The 22,740-nt window shown below is 38.5% G+C and overlaps 1 protein-coding gene across 1 annotated transcript; it reads right to left on the bottom strand.

Moving 5' to 3' along the window:
• Window positions 1–43: 43 nt before the first annotated feature.
• LOC113053995 (CMP-N-acetylneuraminate-poly-alpha-2,8-sialyltransferase) lies at window positions 44–19,477 on the bottom strand. The gene is made up of 5 exons (XM_026219195.1): window positions 19,141–19,477; window positions 17,190–17,318; window positions 16,741–16,998; window positions 14,377–14,670; window positions 44–1,513 (listed from the first exon to the last, which is right to left on the bottom strand). Exons 1-5 carry the CDS (start codon window positions 19,317–19,319, stop codon window positions 1,231–1,233), a joined length of 1,143 nt encoding a protein of 380 aa, XP_026074980.1. The 5' UTR covers window positions 19,320–19,477; the 3' UTR covers window positions 44–1,230.
• Between the last annotated feature and the right edge of the window lie 3,263 nt (window positions 19,478–22,740).

The raw sequence follows: 22,740 nt of genomic DNA, 5'->3' as shown, positions 1-22,740 counted from the left end.
GTATCACACGTCACTTCACTGTGGGCACAAATTCAGGAGATGATTTATGCTTTTGTCTAAAATGTATTTCCACATATAAATTTGGCATTAAAACATGAAATCAACTTCAGAACTGTCAAAAGAAATTACAACAACAACAAAAGAAGTATAAAATAAAAACAAGATTTGTTTAAAAATACAAAATACATTACAAAATAAATAAAAGAATAAAACACTGAAGCAGAAAAACTATAATGAATACTGTAAGACACTGATGCCTTCGTTCAGAGAGCCCTGAAGCACATACATTATACATACATTATACATACAGTACATGTACAGTTTTTGCTCATCATTTGAGATAAAAACAGTTCTGCATCAACAATCTGCTCCGAATGTTTTTACTAATAAACCATTCTCAAGCCACTTCGACCAGTAACATACACAATATAATGGCACATAAATAATGTAAGGCATTATTATATTCAAGTCATCCGTTTCATGCATGCCGATACATTCTGACATGCACCAGTGCATTTGATAAAGAAAGACAACATACACATAACACACTCAATCACATTCACACAGTGTAAATCTGAGGACGATATATACCAGTGTTTTTATTTCTTTTCTTTTCTAGGTGCAACCACACGGTTCATTGATAACAAACCAGAAATGTGTTCCTGATAATAAACAGAAAATCATTATCAATCATCAAGTATTATAAAAATTACATGTCAGTAAAAAATTGATAGTGTGGGAGAAAACACACTAACCAAATGACCCATATTCACAGCAAATTCATCAACATCACACATTTAGGGTTTTTTATTCCCTTAGAAGGGAACTGAAAAGAAACTGCTCATGAAGCCGTTTGGACATGTGTGACCAAGGAGATCTGTGAACTGTGTGAAACAGACAATAATGATGTTTCTATATACTAAAGAGTACAGGACAGACAAAGAACTAAACTCAAACTCAAACACGGATGGAACGGCATCTTTGGCAACTTTTGAGTAAGACATTTTCAGACAAGATCGCTTACCAAGATCCTAATATACAGTATCAAAGCACTGAGCAGGACTGTTTCAGCTGTCATTTGGAAGTTTGTTCAGTGTCTAAAGCATTGCACTTTCTCTATAGTAAATGAACCAGAAGTCTTGGGATGAACCGGTAAGAGTTTCCAGTAGAAGGCACACTCCTTCTGTCATTTGAGTTTGTTTTCTTGAGCGTCCGTCCATCAGCTGCATGTCAAGCATACGTGCATTCAGAGGTTGTCAGTTTGAGCGCACCCTTACTGTGCAGCGTCTTCAGCGTCTTGAACTCCAGCGGCATCCGGTGGGGACCCGCACTGGAAAAATAGCGATATTTCAGTCCGTCATAGTAATGGTATTTAACGGGATTTCCTTTACCGTCTTTGGGGAAAGGCCAGAATCCATACAGGTGGATTTCATCACAGAAGCGTGTAGCCATTGTGTACATCAATAATCCAGTAGAGGGCCGTTTGATATTGATCTTATTTGTAAGCCAGAACCTAAGAGAAAAAAAAAAACATTCCTAGTTATTCCACATGTATTATTCACATTATATTTATTAGGATGATGCCTTGAATATTTTTGGTTGATTTAGGGTCTGTTGGACCTTTTGTAGTCACACTGGCATCAGACTTCTAAAGCAATTATTATCATTATTATTCAAAGTTGTAGTGCTTTTGTCTTTTTCGTTGCTTTTATTTTTTGTATATTGTTACATCAATTAGCAAACATCATCACACACCTGCTGGCAATGGATGGGTGCATAAGAAAGGACCAAAAAAGTCAACAACAACAACAACTTAAAAAAAAATATATATATATATATATATACAGGGCTTGACATTAACACCCGCCAACCCACCAAATGCGGGGGGATTTTGCTCGTGGCGGGTAACACAGTGACTCCAACTAGCCAGTTTGGCGGGTAGAATAATTATAATGTTTTTAAAAGGCATCTGAAATAAGTCATATTGCAGTGTGAGACTATGACACTACAACTCCCTTCAAGCGATCTGTGATATTTCTCAGTTCATCTCAGTGGATGCGCAGCACACCAGTGTTTAATGTACTGTAAACTCTAGTGTGAAGACGCACACATCCCCGTCGCTTTCTCTCACACACACATAGAGAGAGAAGGAGAGTGAGTGAGTGAAAGTGAAAGTGAAGTGACATTCAGTGAAGTGACATTCAGCCAAGTATGGTGACCCATACTCAGAATTTGTGCTCTGCATTTAACCCATCCGAAATGCACACACACAGAGCAGTGAACACACACACACACCCGGAGCAGTGGGCAGCCATTTATGCTGCGGTGCCCGGGGAGCAGTTGGGGGTTCGATGCCTTGCTCAAGGGCACCTAAGTCATGGAATTGAAGGTGGAGAGAGAGCTGTTCATGCACTACCCCACCCACAATTCCGTCCGGCCCGAGACTAGAACTCACAACCCTTCAATTGGGAGTCCAACCCTCTAACCATTAGGCCACGACTTCCCTGAATTGACATGCTACATTTAAACAATATTCTTTGTTGTATTTTCCTGTCAAAATAACAGCGTTCCTATGGAAGACTTCATCTTTTAAGAACAGCTGGGTTTTCCGGTAGTGGGCAGAGTTAATGTGCAAACAGCAATCCCATTGGCTGGCGCTCACCTATTATCTCCCCTGTTTTGATTTCAGCAAATCAGCTCAAGCAAATGCACAAAGCCTGATTAATATTCATGAATCCAGCAGCTCATTAATCCTTAGTAATCCTTAGTGTGTTTTATAGTTCTTATTGTCAGAATTCAAGTCATCAAATCAGTATTTCTGTTAGTTTTTTCCCCAATGTTTTTGTTGTTGTCAGAAACACTGAATGACAGAAAAAAACAACCACCTCTCAACTTAAAATGTTCAGTTAAAATGGCTTATATGCATTCATACCAAATTTATTTCTAATTACTTAAGCTATATTAAAAAAATACTTGATTATTATAAAGCTTGACTGACTGATGTTAAGTGTGTCAGGGTTTTGGCAAGGGAGGTACTCAAGTGCAGACAGGGATCACACAGGATTTATTTAATACAAAAAGGGGAAAACAAAACCCACGAGGGGGAAAACACGGAGTAAGGTAGAGACTAAATAACTAAACAGGACTGGGCTGACAAGATAAACAAGGACTCTAAATACTAACTATAAACAAAGACTCACGGTAAGGTAAACACTCACATGTAGGAACAATCACAGTGTGGCACAATCTCAAAGGAACACATATGAGGTACAATCACAATGAACCAACGCAAGACAGAGCACACTAGGAGATCTAAATAGGGGGAACAATTAAGACACGACAGGTGGCACAGATAGGACAATCACGACAAGACTAGGATAACAAGGGGGGCGGGGCAAGGGAACGAGACAACACAAGCACATGGCCCAAAGACAAGGCCATGTGCTTGTACACAAAACACGGGTCTGTCATGATCCTGCCTCAAGACTAGGGAAAAATCAAGGACACGAGGGCAGAATCATGACAGAACCCCTCCCTTAAGGAGCGGCTTCCAGACGCTCCTCGAGGGAACATCAAACACGGGACATGACTGACATGACAGACTGGGACACAGACACAAACCAACAAGACATGACAAATAATAACAAAGGCAAACATGAATACACAACGGCAGGGTTAGGGTGGCATTTCAAAAAAAAACAAACAGGGAAGGGGAGGAGGTGGGACCAAAAAGTTCATGGGGGACAGACCAGGGTGAGTGGGTGGGGCAGGAGTCTTAGGAGGACGGGACGAAGGCTGACGACGAGGGGTCCGGGCAGTGAGAGGTCTCTGGACAACTGACAGAGGACATGACAGGAGCAGACACAGGACAACATCAACAGGACGAGGGGCGACTACATCACCAGGACACGGGGAGACAGCTGGGCACGGGGAGACAACATCTACTGGTCACGGGGAGACAACATCTACTGGGCACGGGGAGACAACAGGACACGGGGAGACGACAACAGCTGGACGCGGGGGGACAACAGCTGGACACTCGGGATTTCTGGGGACAGGGTCTGGGGACAAGACAGGCCTGGCGGGGACTTCTAGGATCTGGACAAGACAAATAATCAGACAAGGCTTTAGCAGCTATCATAACCGGCATCTCCTTACGAGATGATACAGACTGTAGTAGAGTTTCTGCTGCAGAGTCGGCCGCGGCTCTCTCCTCCGCCCTCACGACTGCAGACTTGAAAACAGTTGTCTTATTTGCCGGTTTGGGTTCAAGGGTCACCGCTGCTGGCTCGGGCATGCCAGCGCTCACCGCTGCTGGCTCGGGCACGCTCACCGCTGCTGGCTCGGGCACGCTCACCGCTGCAGGAGGAGACAGAGTCACAGAACCGGGAGACCCCTTCTTCCTCTTCCTCCTAGGTCGCGGTGCAGAGGTCACAGCAGGGACAGAGACGGGTTGGGGAAGTTCGGTCTCTGGCAGGGCGGACTCTGACGCCGACGATTCCGAGGCTGACTCCCACGAAAACCGTCTCCCTCGCTTGTTGGGGAGACTGAAGGTAGTGAGAGGTGCCTCAGGATTCTGGGAGGGACTTGCCTGATCCCCCAGGGTTGCCAATGCCAGGACACGACCCTCTGGAATCGTTGGCAGATGGGTAGGTGGAGGGGACCTCTGTGGCTCCTCCTGGGAGAGGCTCTCCCACAGCCGGGCATAATTTTGGAGGATCCACTCCCCCTCGGGCGAGTATGGGAGGGTGACCCCCTTCCTGTCAGTGGGGGATGACATCCAGCACTGCCTCCGGAATTCCGCCTGTCGCTGAAGCTCGGAGGCCCTCCTGCCTGCTGAGTTCCTTGGTGGTCAGTTCATGCTGTCAGGGTTTTGGCAAGGGAGGAACTCAAGTGCAGACAGGGATCACAACACAGGATTTATTTAATACAAAAAGGGGAAAACAAAACCCACGAGGGGGAAAACACGGAGTAAGGTAAAGACTAAATAACTAAACAGGACTGGGCTGACAAGATAAACAAGGACTCTAAATACTAACTATAAACAAAGACTCACGGTAAGGTAAACACTCACATGTAGGAACACTCACATGTAGGAACACTCACATGTAGGAACACTCACATGTAGGAACACTCACATGTAGGAACAATCACATGTAGGAACAATCACATGTAGGAACACTCACATGTAGGAACAATCACATGTAGGAACAATCACATGTAGGAACAATCACATGTAGGAACACTCACATGTAGGAACAATCACATGTAGGAACAATCACATGTAGGAACAATCACATGTAGGAACAATCACATGTAGGAACAATCACATGTAGGAACAATCACATGTAGGAACACTCACATGTAGGAACAATCACATGTAGGAACAGTCACATGTAGGAACAATCACATGTAGGAACAGTCACATGTAGGAACACTCACATGTAGGAACACTCACATGTAGGAACACTCACATGTAGGAACAATCACATGTAGGAACAATCACATGTAGGAACAATCACATGTAGGAACAATCACATGTAGGAACAATCACATGTAGGAACAATCACAGTGTGGCACAATCTCAAAGGAACACATATGAGGTACAATCACAATGAACCAACGCAAGACAGAGCACACTAGGAGATCTAAATAGGGGGAACAATTAAGACATGACAGGTGGCACAGATAGGACAATCACGACAAGACTAGGATAACAAGGGGGGCGGGGCAAGGGAACGAGACAACACAACCACATGGCCCAAAGACAAGGCCATGTGCTTGTACACAAAACACGGGTCTGTCATGATCCTGCCTCAAGACTAGGGAAAAATCAAGGACACGAGGGCAGAATCATGACAAAGTGTACTGATGTTAAAAGTGTATTTTTTTTTTTAAACTGTGCAATTTAACAAATATTATATACATCATCCAAAAAGCTCTCCAGACCAAACTGACCCAGCTCTCTGTCCCTAGCTCTATCTGTCAGTGGATCACCAGCTTTCTGACAGATAGGCAACACTGTGAGACTGGGGAAATTCATGTAAAACAGCTGCTCCACCAGCACTGGTACACCTCAGGGATGTGTTCTCTCCCCTCTGCTCTTCTATGGCGTTATTTTTGTGCCTCGATCTTGAGCGAGTAATTGTAAGTTTTGATCACAGAGAACTATATTTTGCAAGCACATTACATTATATTTTGAACAGAAATTAACAATCGCAAAAAAAAAAAAGAAATGGCTTGAGCAAGGAAAAAACGATTCCGTGCTCAATAAATGTATTTGCTTGTTTGCTATCCATATTAACGTGCAATAATAACCCCTCTCACGCAGTTTACTCAAGTGCTCTCTCACAAACGTATTCTCTGCGCTCCTGTCAAGTCCCTCTCTCTCTCTCTCTCTCTCTCTCTCTCTCTCTCTCTCTCTCAACCTCTTAATTTTGTGTGCGCTCAACTCTTGACACACGCTTTGATTTGATTGGAGACCAACAGCCAATCACAATTGACCTTTAATTTTCTGATTGGTTGATTCTGTGGCACACTTGTAACACTGTTGTAAGTTGAGCGAGCGTGTGTCAAGAGTTGAGCGCGCACAGAATTAAGAGGTTGAGAGAGAGAGAGAGGGACTTGACAGGAGCGCAGAGAATAAGTTTGTGAGAGAGCACCTGAGTAAACTGCATGAGAGGGGTTATAACTGCATGTTAATATGGATAATAGCAAACAAGCAAATACATTTATTGAGCATGGAATCGTTTTTTCTTTGCTCAAGCGGTTTTCTTTTTTTTGCAGTTGTTCATTTCTGTTCAAAATATAATGTAATGTGCTTGCAAAATATAGTTCTCTGTGCTCAAAACTTACAATTCCTAGCTCAGGATTGAGGCACAAAAATAACGCCATACTCTTCTCCGTGTACACCAATGACTGCACCTCTCAAGACCCCTCTGTCAAGCTCCTGAAGTTTGCAGACGACACTACAGTCATCGGTCTCATCCAGGACGGTGATGAGTCTGCTTACAGACAAGAGGTTAAGAAGCTGGCTGGCTTATAAACAATTGTTTTTTGTCTCTGTGTACAGGAAGCTTATGCCACTAAAACAAATTCCTTGTCTCTCTCTCTCTTCTCTCTCTCTCTCTATATATATATATATATAAACTAAAATATTTACTAGCCAATAGTGATTCAATTGCCAAGGTATCCGTAGAGGGTTGCAACCTAACCAGTAGTCCTTATTAGGGCCGGAGGACAAAAATGCCACAAACTGAAATGTGTTTTTATGATGAGAGGAACGTTCCCCTCAAATTTTAATGAAGATAAAAGCAACTTTGTCTGAACCATGGCATGCATTTTTCGTGAGGTTTTGAGACTGACCTACTTTCCATTGCAATTTGTAACAAAGAATTTCCCATTGTGGTTCAATAAAGTAATTCTGAGTCTGGTTCTGATATTTAAACAGACAGTGTTTCTAATGATAACGTTTTTTGTTTTTTTTTTCAGTTTAGTTTTTATCTTTTTTTATTAATCTTCTACATCCATGCACCACTTTTATTATACAGTAAGAAGCTACTTTTTTATATCTTTGTCTTAATACATGGTTTTATTTTAAAAAGAAGCTTTACATACAACCTTATCAGAGCTAATGATAATGACCTGTAATGTTATACATTTATGTAGTCTTGATTTGGGTGTGTACAGTGGTTTTACATTTAAAACGGTTGTAAGTCTAGTTCAAGTAAATATTTGCACGCCATAGTCAACTTTTCTCAGGTACAGGTTTCACAACAACAAAAATGTGGCTAGTAAAAATGCTGTGTTGCTAGTAACTTTGGAAAACCACTAGTCACATTGGCTAGTGAGAAAAAAGTTAATGTCAAGCCCTGTATATATATATATATATATATATATATATTTAAAAAATCCATTGTTGGCAAAGTTTTCTTTTGTTGCTTTGTATAATGTTACATAAAATATATATTTCTTTTAGATTTGAGTGTATGTGGTCTCTAACAACTCATTTCAACATGCTCTCTTAATAAAGTGAAGGTACACTTTAGATGATAGTGCTGTTAAATCATACAATCTTAACAGAAACTAGTTTAAATCGAGTGCGAGTTAAGAAATCTAATCTTTGTTTTCATGTTGGTGTAATGTGATTTAGAAAAACATATTCAAGAAGTTTATGAAATTGCAAAAAACTTTACTGCCGTACTATGGCCAAAAGACTACCAAACAAGAAAAAAAGAAGGACAAGAGCTGATTGTATCTGTCGGTTGTTGACTGGGTTTGGCCGCCGATGGAAGATCTGAATGTGATTGGCCTGATTGTGGTGCAGCCTTGCAAATGTGAGATAAGTTAACATTGGTTAATGCACTAGGTGTCATGAAATAACAATAAACAATACCTTTACAGAATTTATTAAACTAAGTTCATGTTATTATAAGTTCTTTTTAGGTATAGATTTTTACCATTTCAGCAGTGGTTGGTCAGAAAAGTCAAGGGAGACTGAGGCTCTTAAAAAGATATTGCAAAGATAATGTTCAGATACATTAATCAATTTACTCACTAATGTATTAATATAAATACATATATTTTTCATTTTTCTTTCATATGCAATTTCTTTCATATGCAATTCACAAAATGGGGAATCAATTTTCCTTTCAAACTGCACTTCAACATATAATCATATAAACATATAATCAATGAAGCTGTAGCACACAATGCATTTCTTGTTTATATCATATCATGTCATTACATCATGACTGGGTTCTGAAGAGAGGATTCATACGAGTGCACATTTGTCATACTGTACAAATGGACTCAATACAATATGTTAGTTTCATATAATTTATCATTAAACCAGCATAACATCTATAATACTTTCTTTTATTTTCATTTATTATGCAGCAGTCCCATTTTAAATATTTCACTATGCACAGACACTATTTTAACTGAACAGAGATGACATCACTGAATTCAATGATGAACTGCCTTTAACTATCATTTAGCATTATTGAGACAGTTTTCTTAATTCATGTTGTTCAGTTGCTTTGACACAATGCATTTTGTTTAAAGCGCTATATAAATAAAGGTGACTTGACTTGACTCAGATTAATAGTAAATAGGCTACGTTTACATGATATATGGAGGTCTTTGATGTGTTTTTAGTATTGACGTTGATGATTTATTGATTATTTCATCTTTAGACAATATTTTATGAATATTCCTGAAGATTGACTTCCTTAATAAATAGGTTACATACGTATACGTAGACAACATAAACAATAAAATAGTGAGTGCACCAACACTGGACTCACACACAGATATTATTATCTACACCAGATCCGTTCTGCACCACATCAACAGGTGAGTCGATAAACTATCCACCCATAAAATATTTAAAATATTCCACAATTAGAAACCTCGGATGAGCAAGGAAGTTGAACTCCTGCTAAAAGCAAGTGACACAGCTTTCAAATCTGTACCAGGAAGACTACAGTTTATCCAGGGCCAATCTGTGAGCTGCTAAATACAATACTAACTTCGGATTGAAGATAAATTCAACAACAATGATCCTCAGTTTATGTGAACAGGAATTCATGACCTCACAGGCTCATCACCTCAGCTCTCCTCACTTCCCTGAATCACCTGGATAAAGGCAACACTTATGTCAGAATGATATTCAATTCAATTTCAATGACTTCATTTCTGCTTTTAATACTGTGATTACATCTAACCTCACTGATCTTGGCATCAACCCTTCTCTCTGCAACTGGACCTCAGACTTTCTCACTGAAAGACCACAGTGTGTTAGGATTATCAATTACAACTCCTCCATTCTCACCTTGAACACTGGCGTACCTCAGGGCTGTGTCTTGAGCCCAATTCTCTACTCCCTCTCCATAATATGGCGTTATTTTTGTGCCTCGATCTTGAGCGAGTAATAAGTTTTGATCACAGAGAACTATATTTTGTAAGCACATTACATTATATTTTGAACAGAAATTAACAATCGCAAAAAAAAAAGAAATGGCTTGAGCAAAGAAAAAACGATTCCGTGCTCAATAAATGTATTTTTTGCTCGTTTGCTATCCATATTAACGTGCAATAATAACCCCTCTCACGCAGTTTACTCAAGTGCTCTCTCACAAACGTATTCTCTGTGCTCCTGTCAAGTCCCTCTCTCTCTCTCTCTCTCTCTCTCTCTCTCTCTCTCTCTCTCTCTCTCTCTCTCTCTCTCTCTCTCAACCTCTTAATTTTGTGTGCGCTCAACTCTTGACACACGCTTTGATTTGATTGGAGACCAACAGCCAATCACAATTGACCTTTAATTTTCCGATTGGTTGATTCTGTGGCACACTTGTAACACTGTTGTAAGTTGAGTGAGCGTGTGTCAAGAGTTGAGCGCGCACAGAATTAAGAGGTTGAGAGAGAGGGGGGGGGGAATTGACAGGAGTGAAGAGAATAAGTTTGTAAGAGAGCACCTGAGTAAACTGCATGAGAGGGGTTATAACTGCATGTTAATATGGATAATAGCAAACAAGCAAATACATTTATTGAGCATGGAATCGTTTTTTCTTTGCTCAAGCGTTTTGTTTTTTTTTGCAGTTGTTAATTTCTGTTCAAAATATAATGTAAACTTACAAACAAAACTTACAATTCCTCGCTCAGGATTGTGGCACAAAAATAACGCCATACTCTTCTCCGTGTACACCAATGACTGCACCTCTCAAGACCCCTCTGTCAAGCTCCTGAAGTTTGCAGACGACACTACAGTCATCGGTCTCATCCAGGACGGTGACGAGTCTGCTTACAGACAGGAGGTAAAAGAGCTGGCTGTCTGGTGCAGTCTTAACAACCTGGAGCTTCTTTTGTTGTTTATAAACAATTGTTTTTTGTCTCTGTGTACAGGAAGCTTATGCCACTAAAACAAATTCCTTGTCTCTCTCTCTCTCTCTCTCTCTCTATATATATATATATATATATATATATATATAAACTAAAATATTTACTAGCCAATGGTGATTCAATTGCCAAGGTATCCGTAGAGGGTTGCAACCTAACCAGTAGTCCTTATTAGGGCCGGAGGACAAAAATGCCACAAACTGAAATGTGTTTTTTATGATGAGAGGAACGTTCCCCTCAAATTTGAATGAAGATAAAAGCAACTTTGTCTGAACCATGGCATGCATTTTTCGTGAGGTTTTGAGACTGACCTACTTTCCATTGCAATTTGTAACAAAGAATTTCCCAGTGTGGTTCAATAAAGTAATTCTGAGTCTGGTTCTGATTTTTAAACAGACAGTGTTTCTAATGATAACGTTTTTTTTTTTTTTTCAGTTTAGTTTTTATCTTTTTTTATTAATCTTCTACATCCATGCACCACTTTTATTATACAGTAAGAAGCTACTTTTTTATATCTTTATCTTAATACATGGTTTTATTTTAAAAAGAAGCTTTACATACAACCTTGTCAGAGTTAATGATAATGACCTGTAATGTTATACATTTATGTAGTCTTGATTTGGGTGTGTACAGTGGTTTTACATTTAAAACGGTTGTAAGTCTAGTTCAAGTAAATATTTGCACGCCATATTCAACTTTTCTCAGGTACAGGTTTCACAACAACAAAAATGTGGCTAGTAAAAATGCTGTGTTGCTAGTAACTTTGGAAAACCACTAGCCACATTGGCTAGTGAGAAAAAAGTTAATGTCAAGCCCTGTATATATATATATATATTAAAAAAATCCATTGTTGGCAAAGTTTTCTTTTGTTGCTTTGTATAATGTTACATAAAATATATACTTCTTTTAGATTTGAGTGTATGTGGTCTCTAACAACTCATTTCAACATGCTCTCTTAATAAAGTGAAGGTACACTTTAGATGATAGTGCTGTTAAATCATACAATCTTAACAGAAACTAGTTTAAATCGAGTGCGAGTTAAGAAATCTAATCTTTGTTTTCATGTTGGTGTAATGTGATTTAGAAAAACATTTTCAAGAAGTTTATGAAATTGCAAAAAACTTTACTGCCGTACTATGGCCAAAAGACTACCAAACAAGAAAAAAAGAAGGACAAGAGCTGATTGTATCTGTCGGTTGTTGACTGGGTTTGGCCGCCGATGGAAGATCTGAATGTGATTGGCCTGATTGTGGTGCAGCCTTGCAAATGTGAGATAAGTTAACATTGGTTAATGCACTAGGTGTCATGAAATAACAATAAACAATACCTTTACAGGATTTATCAAACTAAGTTCATGTTATTATAAGTTCTTTTTAGGTATAGATTTTTACCATTTCAGCAGTGGTTGGTCAGAAAAGTCAAGGGAGACTGAGGCTCTTAAAAAGATATTGCAAAGTAATGTACAGATACATTAATCAATTGACTCACTAATGTATTAATATAAATACATATATTTTTCATTTTTCTTTCATATGCAATTTCTTTCATATGCAATTCACAAAATGGGGAATCAATTTTCCTTTCAAACTACACTCCAACATATAATCATATAAACATATAATCAATGAAGCTGTAGCACACAATGCATTTCTTATTTATATCATATCATGTCATTACATCATGACTGGGTTCTGAAGAGAGGATTCATACGAGTGCACATTTGTCATACTGTACAAATGGACTCAATACAATATGTTAGTTTCATATAATTTATCATTAAACCAGCATAACATCTATAATACTTTCTTTTATTTTCATTTATTATGCAGCAGTCCCATTTTAAATATTTCACTATGCACAGACACTATTTAAACTGAACAGATATGACATAACTGAATTCAATGATGAACTGCCTTTTACTGTCATTTTGCATTATTGACACACTGTTTTCCTAATGAATGTTGTTCAGTTGCTTTGACACAATGTATTTTGTTTAAAGCGCTATATAAATAAAGGTGACTTGACTTGACTCAGAGTGAAGTTTTAATGAAGAAAGCATCATATCTGTATTTTTAAGTATATAATTATTATTAGAAATAAAAGATCAATAGTAATATTTAAAATATTCCCCAATTAGAAACCTCGGATGAGCAAGGAAGTTGAACTCCTGCTAAAAGCAAGTGACACAGCTTTCAAATCTGGCGACCAGGAAGACTACAGTTTATCCAGGGCCAATCTGTGAGCTGCTAAATACAATACTAATTTCGGATTGAAGATAAATTCAACAACAATGATCCTCAGTTTATGTGAACAGGCATTCATGCCCTCACAGGCTCATCACCTCAGCTCTCCTCACTTCCCTGAATCACCTGGATAAAGGCAACACTTATGTCAGAATGATATTCAATTCAATTTCAATGACTTCATTTCTGCTTTTAATACTGTGATTACATCTAACCTCACTGATCTTGGCATCAACCCTTCTCTCTGCAACTGGACCTCAGACTTTCTCACTAAAAGACCACAGTGTGTTAGGATTATCAATTACAACTCCTCCATTCTCACCTTGAACACTGGCGTACCTCAGGGCTGTGTCTTGAGCCCAATTCTCTACTCCCTCTCCATAATCACTCTATAATCAAGACGACACCACAGTGGTAGGCCTGATGAGCGGAGATGATTAAACGGCCTACAGAGAGGTGTTTCAGCACACGGCTGTGTGGTGAGCCGACAATAATCTCACACTCAACACAGAAGACCAAACAACTGATTGTGGACCCCGATGGACTCAGAAGGACTACACACACCCATCTACATTGATGGGGCCGAAATAGAGTGTGTTACTAGTTTCAGATTCCTGGGTGTGTGTGTTTTTGAGAATGTTTCCTCACAAACCACAAAACCTCAACACCACCATTCTGATCAAAACAGCACCTGTACTTCCTTAGGAAGCTAAGGAAAGCTCAAATGTCCCCCACATCTTAACAAACTGCATCAGTGTGGTACGGCAACCACAAAGACAAAGACATCCATCAAAGACACGTACCTCGAAAATATATGAATAACTATAGCATCATCTGTTATTATTGTTGCACATTCCTTTGCACAGTCTACTTCATAATGCCCACTCTACTGTATTTAGCCACTGACCATATGTTTCTATATTTACAAATACCTCATTCCGAAAAACGCATCTGTTTTTATACTTCTTCATTCTGAATAATGAGCCATCTGTGTTTTTTACTTCTCATTTTATTAATACACAATGGCTAATTGCACTTCTGGTTAGATGCTAATTGCCTTGCATTGTACTTGTACTCTGCACAACGTGAGTAAACTTGAATCTAATCGAATCTAATTGATGTTTAGTTCAATTGTTCATGTAGCATGTTACTTCAGTCAAAGTGCTCATATCTAGTAATTACTCTGAAAAGTGTTCAATAAAAATTGAACTCTGGAATGTTTACTGGTATAACTCACCCTCGTACAGCGTGGATCAGGCGGAGTGAAGGATATGCAGTGCGCACTTTGAGTTTGTGTTTAAGAATGAGCTCGTTCACGATCTCCACGTGCCTCTCTCCACCCTTCACCATGAAGGCTGGGATCCAGAGCACGCTGTTGTTCAGCTGCTGTAGACGCCGGATGAAACTGTCCCGCTGTCTTTCGTCCTGCAGACCCCCGTACACCCGCGGGATCACGGAGGGGTTCATAGTGGTGAAGTCTGATCTCAAACCCACATCATCTGCAAACTCCTCCAGAGGAGCGAGGTTACATCTGCTCGGGGATCAAAGAACAGGCAATTAAGACAAATAAATTACAATTTAAGGAAGAAACTAAACATAAAACTTTGGCTAAAAATAAGGCTAACACCAGTCCAAATCCATATGCCTTAATTGTTAATTGTGACGAATATGCACACTGCTACTGAGCATCACAAAGCCATCATAAAATTCCCATTTAACCATGTCAAGCATAATTCAAATGAATCATACAGCATAACTGAATTTAATGCATGTGCAGATGAGATTTAAAGGACAGATTATCCGTAAATAATTACTTAAAATTAAAGATTGTTCCTCACACAAAGCTATAGCTATAATTACAGTGCACAAGTTATCCGTCACACATACCATTATGATGTTTTTTGTTTGTTTGTTTTTTCTGCGTCACTGTTAGCATTTAACAGCCTCAGTTGCAATTAATAAAACACTCTATGCAGGGCCGCATTAAGATTATAAGGGGCCCCTGGGCTTTACCTCTTCCAGGGCTCGACAATAAGGACTGCCCGATTGCCCGAGGCTAGTGTGAATGACGCTCGGGACAGTAGACGTTACGGTCACTTGCCCGATCGGGCCAGTGCTGTAGGTTGTGCGTTTTATGTAGTCTATGATATCGTGATTGTTGATTTAACGATCTGATATTATCGAGTGTGCATCTCACTTTACAAAAAACAAACAAAAACACACCCATTCTGTGCACGCATGCACTACACGATGTAGTCTAGTCGGACTAAATTAGACTTGTGCACGTGATTTAGTCTTAATGCGTCAGAATTCAAATATGCCCCTGTATATATTTCATATTTATATAATTGAATATCTATGTTAACCAATATTACACAAAGAGTGCCGTTTTTCACCAAATATTAGCATGATTACTAATGTGATGATTTTATTCAGCGTACAGTTTAATAAACAAGAACTTAATATCAAGTGACTAACATTTAAGACTCCAAATCGTCTGTTTCGCTGTATTTCGCTAACAAAAAATTATTATAATCCACAGCTTTGGTGTGGTTCTTTCATTTTAATTTAATTGTTTTCATTTTTCTTTACTGGCTTCAGCCAGAAGGTTGAGATCGCCGGGGGCCCCTATAATAGTCCACACCTTTCACCCCACTAGCGACGGCCCTGCGAGCAGGACTTGCAACGTCCGCACGTGTGTTCAAAGCAAAGCGATAAAGCGTAATTTTAAAGGGACAGCCAACGAATTATAAAATCCCATTACAATATTTTCCGGCATCATCGGGGCCCTCCCCCAGCCCAGGGCCCTGGGCTTAAGCCTGTGCATTAAATATAATAATTAATTAAATATACTTTCATTTTTGTTTCATGAAAGAAAGTCATACATGTTTGGAACAGGCGTTTTTATCCTTAATTAGCTGAAATGAAATAAAATTTTATTTCATCTGGACAGCTCACTTTCTCATTCATTTTAACTATTTTAGTACTTTAAGTACTAAATATCTAAAAATAATATATATTTTTTTATAATAAATATAAAATAAATATATTTTATATAAATATAAAAATATCAAATTTTATCGAATATTATAACGGTAACACTTTACAATAAGGTTCATTAGTTAACTACTTTAGTAAACATTATTAAAAAGGCATTATTAAAATCAAAAGTTGTGCTTGTTAACATGAACTTACAATAAACAAGTGTATTTTCATTAACATTAACAAAGATTAATAAATACTGTAATAAATGTATTGTTCATTGTTAGTTAATGCTATTTAATGCATTGACTAATGGAGCCTTATTGCAAAGTGTTACCACAAAAACTAAAACTGTATCTCAATGAAATTAAAACAACACTGGTTTGGAAAGTTGGATTTTCATTTTAGAGGTGAAGTATTAAAAGCTTCTAAATTACTTAAAGATTTTGCTCCTGGTTCAGGTTTCCAAAAAATGGGAATCAAATAGTGTTCAAGCCAAGTTACCAGCAGGAAAACACTGATGCAGTGAGAGATAAATGACCATTTAGACCTTATTAGACTCTGTGCCTTGCCATAAGACCGTAATAATTAGATCACCGCAAAGAAGTAAATACATTACCGTATAACAAATCCATGGCTGTCTATCTCCTTCCCACATCTGCTCTTTAGCAGAACGCCTGAGTTTCCCACCACAGCGCAGGTCTTGAACGACTTGTTCTTCAGTGGAGAGACTTCAGGGAGTAAACTGTGTAGCGTCTGAGAAATATCGAATGTCCTGCGTCGGTCCAGAACGTAGCGGACCTTATCGCCTGGTTTAAAACTGCTCTTGAGAACAGACACGTCTCTCTCCGCGTCCAAGAAGCGAAGTACGTCCTTCCTTTCCATGTGTTGAAATGAATAAACACCACAGATTACTCATAAGTTCATAACCACACCAGCCTGCAAAACATACTCGAAAAATAACCCCGTGTGGTCATGCTCTGAGCAAGTCACAGGACAGTCTATTAAGCAATATCTCTAATCCTCGTCCCTTTCAAATGTTGCAGCATGAAGCACATGGTTTCTCACCTTATGATGGTCACAAGGGTGGCATTGCTCTTCCATCCCACTCCCATGTCACTCAGATCGCGTAAATCAAAGCTGAAATGTTTCTCAGAGCTGTTGACCATCAGTCTGAAGGAACCTGGCTCAGACTTCCTGTTCAAATGGCAATGTGACAAACAGTAACTACACGCTCTGGCACTGATGCATTAAGTTTGATATTGTGTTTGTGTAATCAGACTCATTAATATACTCTCATAACAAAAAGAAAGCACCATGCCGTGTACAGCAGCACTGGTATCCATCATGATATCAGAGAGGAAAAAAAACCTGCACAACCAGTTTAAGACATGCTGCCATCAGACTCACAGACACATCACCCAAACAAAACTCTTTTCCTGAGTTATTGATTGGTTATATCGGTGTTTTGGTGTCATTGATCACTGTTCAGTTAGATCTGATCATTACCTGCATTTCTTCCTTAATAAACTAATCATCTGTTTATTAATATTCAGTAAGGTCATTGATAAGTTTAGGTATGGGGTGGATTAAGGGATCTAGAATAAGGCATTAATATGTGCTTTATCTGTACTAATAAACAGATAATATGTGAGTAAACAGTTAATATTGAGAATTGGTCCTTAAAGTAAAGCATCGCCTTTATTTGTATTGATTTTCTGTTTTCATTTTTTAGTATGAGTTTTAGTAGTTTTGCTTTGTGTTTTTCCCATTTGTATTTGTTATTTTTATATATTTTTATTTTTAGTACTTCACCTAAATGAAAATTGCACATTGTCTTGCAACTAGCTGAAGTTTGTGTTGTTGTTGTTGTTTTACATATTATATTTCAACGAATGTTTATTTCAAGTAATGCAAATGTTTTTTTTATTAGTTTTAGTTTCAGTTCACACTCATAACCCTGCTGCTGATCTGTTTCCTGTTCTCATTATCCAGCATATTGTGTTTGAGTTGTCATCTGTCCAGTCATTTGTTGCTGTGTTTTTGTAAGATTTTGTGGTATATTCTCTGGATTCAGAACTTTTATTTATTTATTTTGTAAGCATAAACTCAAACTTACATTTGATACATTTTTCAGACAAAGACACGTAGTATCTCATGTAATTTTGCTTATATCTTGATTAAATTTTTTGATATTTGTACTTTTACTAGAAGTGCTTGGTGTTCTTTTTCTTTGAGGAGCAAGTTTGTACGAATCTGCATTTTGTAAATGAGCAAACTGTCGCTGCAAAGCATCAAAAGACTCATGTCACATGAAATCACATCGAAACCTGTGAGAAGACTCAGCTTTAGGTTCAGTTGACATTTACTGTCAGTTTTTTTCCACTTCTGTTTTTCAGTGATGTGCAACCAGAGTGCAAGAGACTAAAGGAAACCACATCTGATGAGCGTGAGCTGTCTGTGAGCTGTCCTCTTACTTAAAGAACAACACACAACTCTCACGCACACACACACACACACACACACACACACAAGTCAGATCTAAATCTGGCAAGCATTTATGGCAACTAAAATATACTTTAAAATCACTTCTTCTGAAACTCATTTGTCATGTTATTACTATTTATGTTATTACAACATGATGATTTTTAAATTGCACCTTTTTATCGGAAATATAATTCTTATTAATATATAATAGCATATTAAATAAATATATTCAGATGTAAAGTAGGCTACACAACTAGTGCACATTGATTACAATCAGTTGCACTTCTTTTTCACAAGGGTGTGCAAGAACAAAAAAAGCCATTTCGACTCAAACAAAGGACAGTGTGAATCGATCTTAATTCAGTTGAGATGAAACAACAGCAGGGCTCGTGAACTATAGTTTACAATAGGAGGTCTATGATACAAATCAATAAACAAATGAGCAGAAATGAATGCTTAGTGCTAGAGACTACAGCTCAATCAGACTTCCGATGCTGATTAGATGAGGAGGTAATTCACTCTGTAACCTTACCTTGTCAATCCAGTTCTCTGATGCGCTTCATTCCTGCCGATATCTGTCGTCTTGTAGACTATCAGCAGGATGCTTATGGTGCAGATAGTCCACCGTTTCCGAGTGAGCCACATTTCACACACGCATCTGGAGCAAGTGTGTGAAGATGAGAAGAAAGAGTGCTCTCCTGAAGCGCACATCACCCATCGCTCTCGCTCTCTCTCTCTCTCTCTCTCTCTCTCTCTCTCTCTCTCTCTCTCTCTCTCGAGTCAGTGAGTGACACGTGCAGGAGCCAATCAACTCACATTGAGACACATTCTAATAATCTTTCGTATCGAAATCGAATCAGTTTCGAATCGATCAAGCAGTGCATTTCTTTTCCACGCAGAAATCTGATCTCATCGTGGATTACAGGAAGTGACAGGAAACACGGAGACAGACGCACTCTTTAGAGAAATTGGCTGAAAATCTTAAAGTCGCCTATTGTAAAGTTTTAGGCACTTATGTAATAATAAATAAATAAACTAACTGTAAAGTATATATTTAAAAAAAAAAAAGCATAGTAAGCATAGTTTATTAAAAAAATAGAATTTTTTTTTTATTTATAGGCTAAATTAACTTTATTTGCTTAATCGAAGTATTTATTAAAGCCATTTTCCTTCTCACACTGCAGTTAGGGCATATTCTTCTGAAAGCTGGAATCACCCAGATTTGATTTTCTATTGGCTTTCAAATTATTTCAGAGAATAAACTCTGTGATCAACCAACGTTTATGAATCGTCTGCTTGTTTTGTCATCATGATAATCTTCACAAAGAAACACAACTTTTGTCAATTTGGAAGCCGGAATACAATTGGCAGACGTCAGTGGCTTAACTTTGCTTTGAAAAGTGGTGGGAAAAATTAAATTTTCGATTTTAGCGAGGGTGCTCGCGAGCGCCCCCTATGTGGCCTTTATGTGCCCTCGATCCGCACCGGCGCGAGCTCTGCACACTCGACAGTCAAAGCATTAGTTCACAAAAGTACGGACGCAGAGGAAGACCACGAGGGTTTAGGGTGCCATTTGGGATCGCTCTTTTGCGACTAAGTTGGTCGGATGAGCACTTTAAAAAAAAAGAAAGAAAAAAATTATATTAATCAATGCATGCTGATGAGCTTGTATCATAATTTATAGTTATATGGAAACGAAAGTGGTTAACATTCAACCCGTTCTTTTTCATCAGCAGTATTTTTTCTGATTTGAATTTTGTTAAAGGAGTTCCTCTTTTGCTGTGTTATAAGCCCAGCTTAGTTCTCGCCCACTCAATTCTGTAATATGCTTCAATTTTAGGCAGGTCAATCTCCACATGGACACATGGGTTTATGGTAAACTGTATGATGAACTACACCACACCACAGACACATGACCTCAGCGTCACTGTCACTGTCACTTCTGACAACTCACAGACCTTATTTAACCAAAAACCCACTGACATCAGGACGATGGAACTGAGAGTGTTTAAATGCTATCTCATTTCCGGTTTTGGCCCACAAAAACAAATCTTCCCCGGTTCCCTGCATCACTCTCAGCTTTTGGGATCTGAAGGAGTGTTTGGAAATTGTGACGCTCATCTGAGTTGGGCTTGCTTGATTGGTTTTTATTTTGGCAATTGTAAAAGGCCATTTACACCAGAAGTGAAATGAATAAGCCTCAGGCTGAAGGAAATATAAATTCTTGTCTGTACAACCTTTATGTCTGTAAAATCATGTCAAACTAACCTTTCAGCTGCGCTGCTGTTCTGGATTGAATGAAGAAAAAGATGCAGGTTATCTAAAGTCATTACAGTACGGTTGAACTGGATCATCAACGGTCAGCAGCATAGACACTGGTTAATAAAGCTGGATTAAATACATAAAGGATATTTGTGCTATTTACCATATTGCAGGTTTGCATCACATTCTGAGTTTGCTTTTTTCAGTTGTATTCATTTTGAGGAATACTAAATCAGTTTTAGTGCTAAATGTTGACATTTAGTCCAGAACTACAGAAAGCATGTTCACACAGCGCTTCTGCACTCACTCCTGATTCCTCTCAACATGAGGACAAGAGAGCTGTCAGTCAATAAGTAAATGGACTTTCATTCCCTTTTTTTCCCTTTTTTTGTTGAACTCAGTTGTTTTTATTGTAAAAGTATTGTGGTACTTTAGTTACTTGAAAAGAGTCATCTCTATCCAAGTTATTGTGTTTCCTCCAACACTGCTAATGACACAGCTTATTAATGCTCATTTTATTTTGTTCTCTTCTAAAATGTTAGATTTTTTCCCATCCCTGATCATGTATTTATTTATTTAAATTTATTTCATTTCATTTTACTTTATTTATTTATTTATTTTTATTACAAACACTCATTTGTTGATGCATTTATGCATGGAATAAAATAAAATAGGTGTCTTTATCAAACTAAAAATGAATGCAAACATTTTGGTGGGGGGGGGGGGGGTTAAAGCATGTACTATACTTGTGATCTTGTTCATCATATTTGCTTGCATATTAATGCAATAGAAAATAAAACATCTACATTATTAGTTTTTGATCTCGTATGTGTGTGATCCATTATGAGAGGTGAGTGTCCGTCTTGACTGGATATATTTTATTTTTTTCCTTGACCACTGCAGATTACTTTCGTCCACTTCGAGGCGAGGCATCTGGCTTCTCAAACGAGTCTTTGATTCATCCCAGTGAATCGAGTCTTGTAAATTCTTTTACCAAAAAGATTAATTCATTGATTCGTTCGGAGTGCTTTCATATTCACACCAGAAGGTGGCGACAACAGAACGTGAAATGAGTTATACGTCATTTACGTGTTATGATTGAGTCACTGCATTAATTTCCACGAAAAGCCACAACCCTTATACAGGTGCATCTAGAATGTTGTGGAAAAGTTAATTTATTTCAGTAATTCAACTCAAATTGGGAAATAAATTCAGTGCACACAGACTGAAGTAGTTGAAGTCTTTGCTTCTTTAAATTGTTATGATTTTGGATTAAATTTATCAAAAACCCATCAATTCACAATCTCAACAAATTAGAATATGATGTCATGCCAATCAGCTAATCAACTCAAAACACCCGCAAAGGTTTCCTGTGCCTTCAAAATGGTCTCTCAGTTTGGTTCACTAGGTTACACAATCATAAGGAAGACTGATCTGACAGTTGTCCAGAAGACAATCATTGACACCCTTCACAAGGAGGGTAAGCCACAAACATTCATTGCCAAAGAAGCTGTTCACAGAGTGCTGTATCCAAGCATGTTAACAGAAAGTTGAGTGGAAGGAAAAAGTGTGGAAGAAAAAGATGCACAATCAACCGAGAGAGAACCGCATCCTTATGAGGATTGTCAAGCGAAATCAGTTCAAGTATTTGAGTGAACTTCACAAGGAATGGACTGAGGCTGGGGTCAAGGCATCAAGAGCAAACACACACAGATGTGTCAAGAGATTTACTGAACCACAGACAACGTCAGAGGCGTCTTAACTGGACTGAGGAGAAGAACTGGACTGTTCCCCAGTGGTCCTGAGTCCTCTTTTCAGATTAGAGCAAGTTTTGTATTCAATTTGGAAACCAAGGTCCTAGAGTCAGGAG

This window comes from Carassius auratus, chromosome 35 (genome assembly GCF_003368295.1).
Source record: "Carassius auratus strain Wakin chromosome 35, ASM336829v1, whole genome shotgun sequence".
NCBI classification, from domain to species: Eukaryota; Metazoa; Chordata; class Actinopteri; order Cypriniformes; family Cyprinidae; genus Carassius; species Carassius auratus.
This window is presented reverse-complemented; position numbering and strand designations above follow the sequence as displayed.

Coding starts and splice junctions, on each gene's coding strand:
- LOC113053995 (XM_026219195.1), bottom strand. CDS start 19,319: ATGTGCGCTTCAGGAGAGCACTCTTTCTTCTCATCTTCACACACTTGC. Junction 14,671..16,740: donor AGCCATGGATTTGTTATACG/GTAATGTATTTA, acceptor ATCCCCGAGCAG/ATGTAACCTCGCTCCTCTGG. Junction 1,514..14,376: donor CTGATCCACGCTGTACGAGG/GTGAGTTATACC, acceptor TTTTTCTCTTAG/GTTCTGGCTTACAAATAAGA.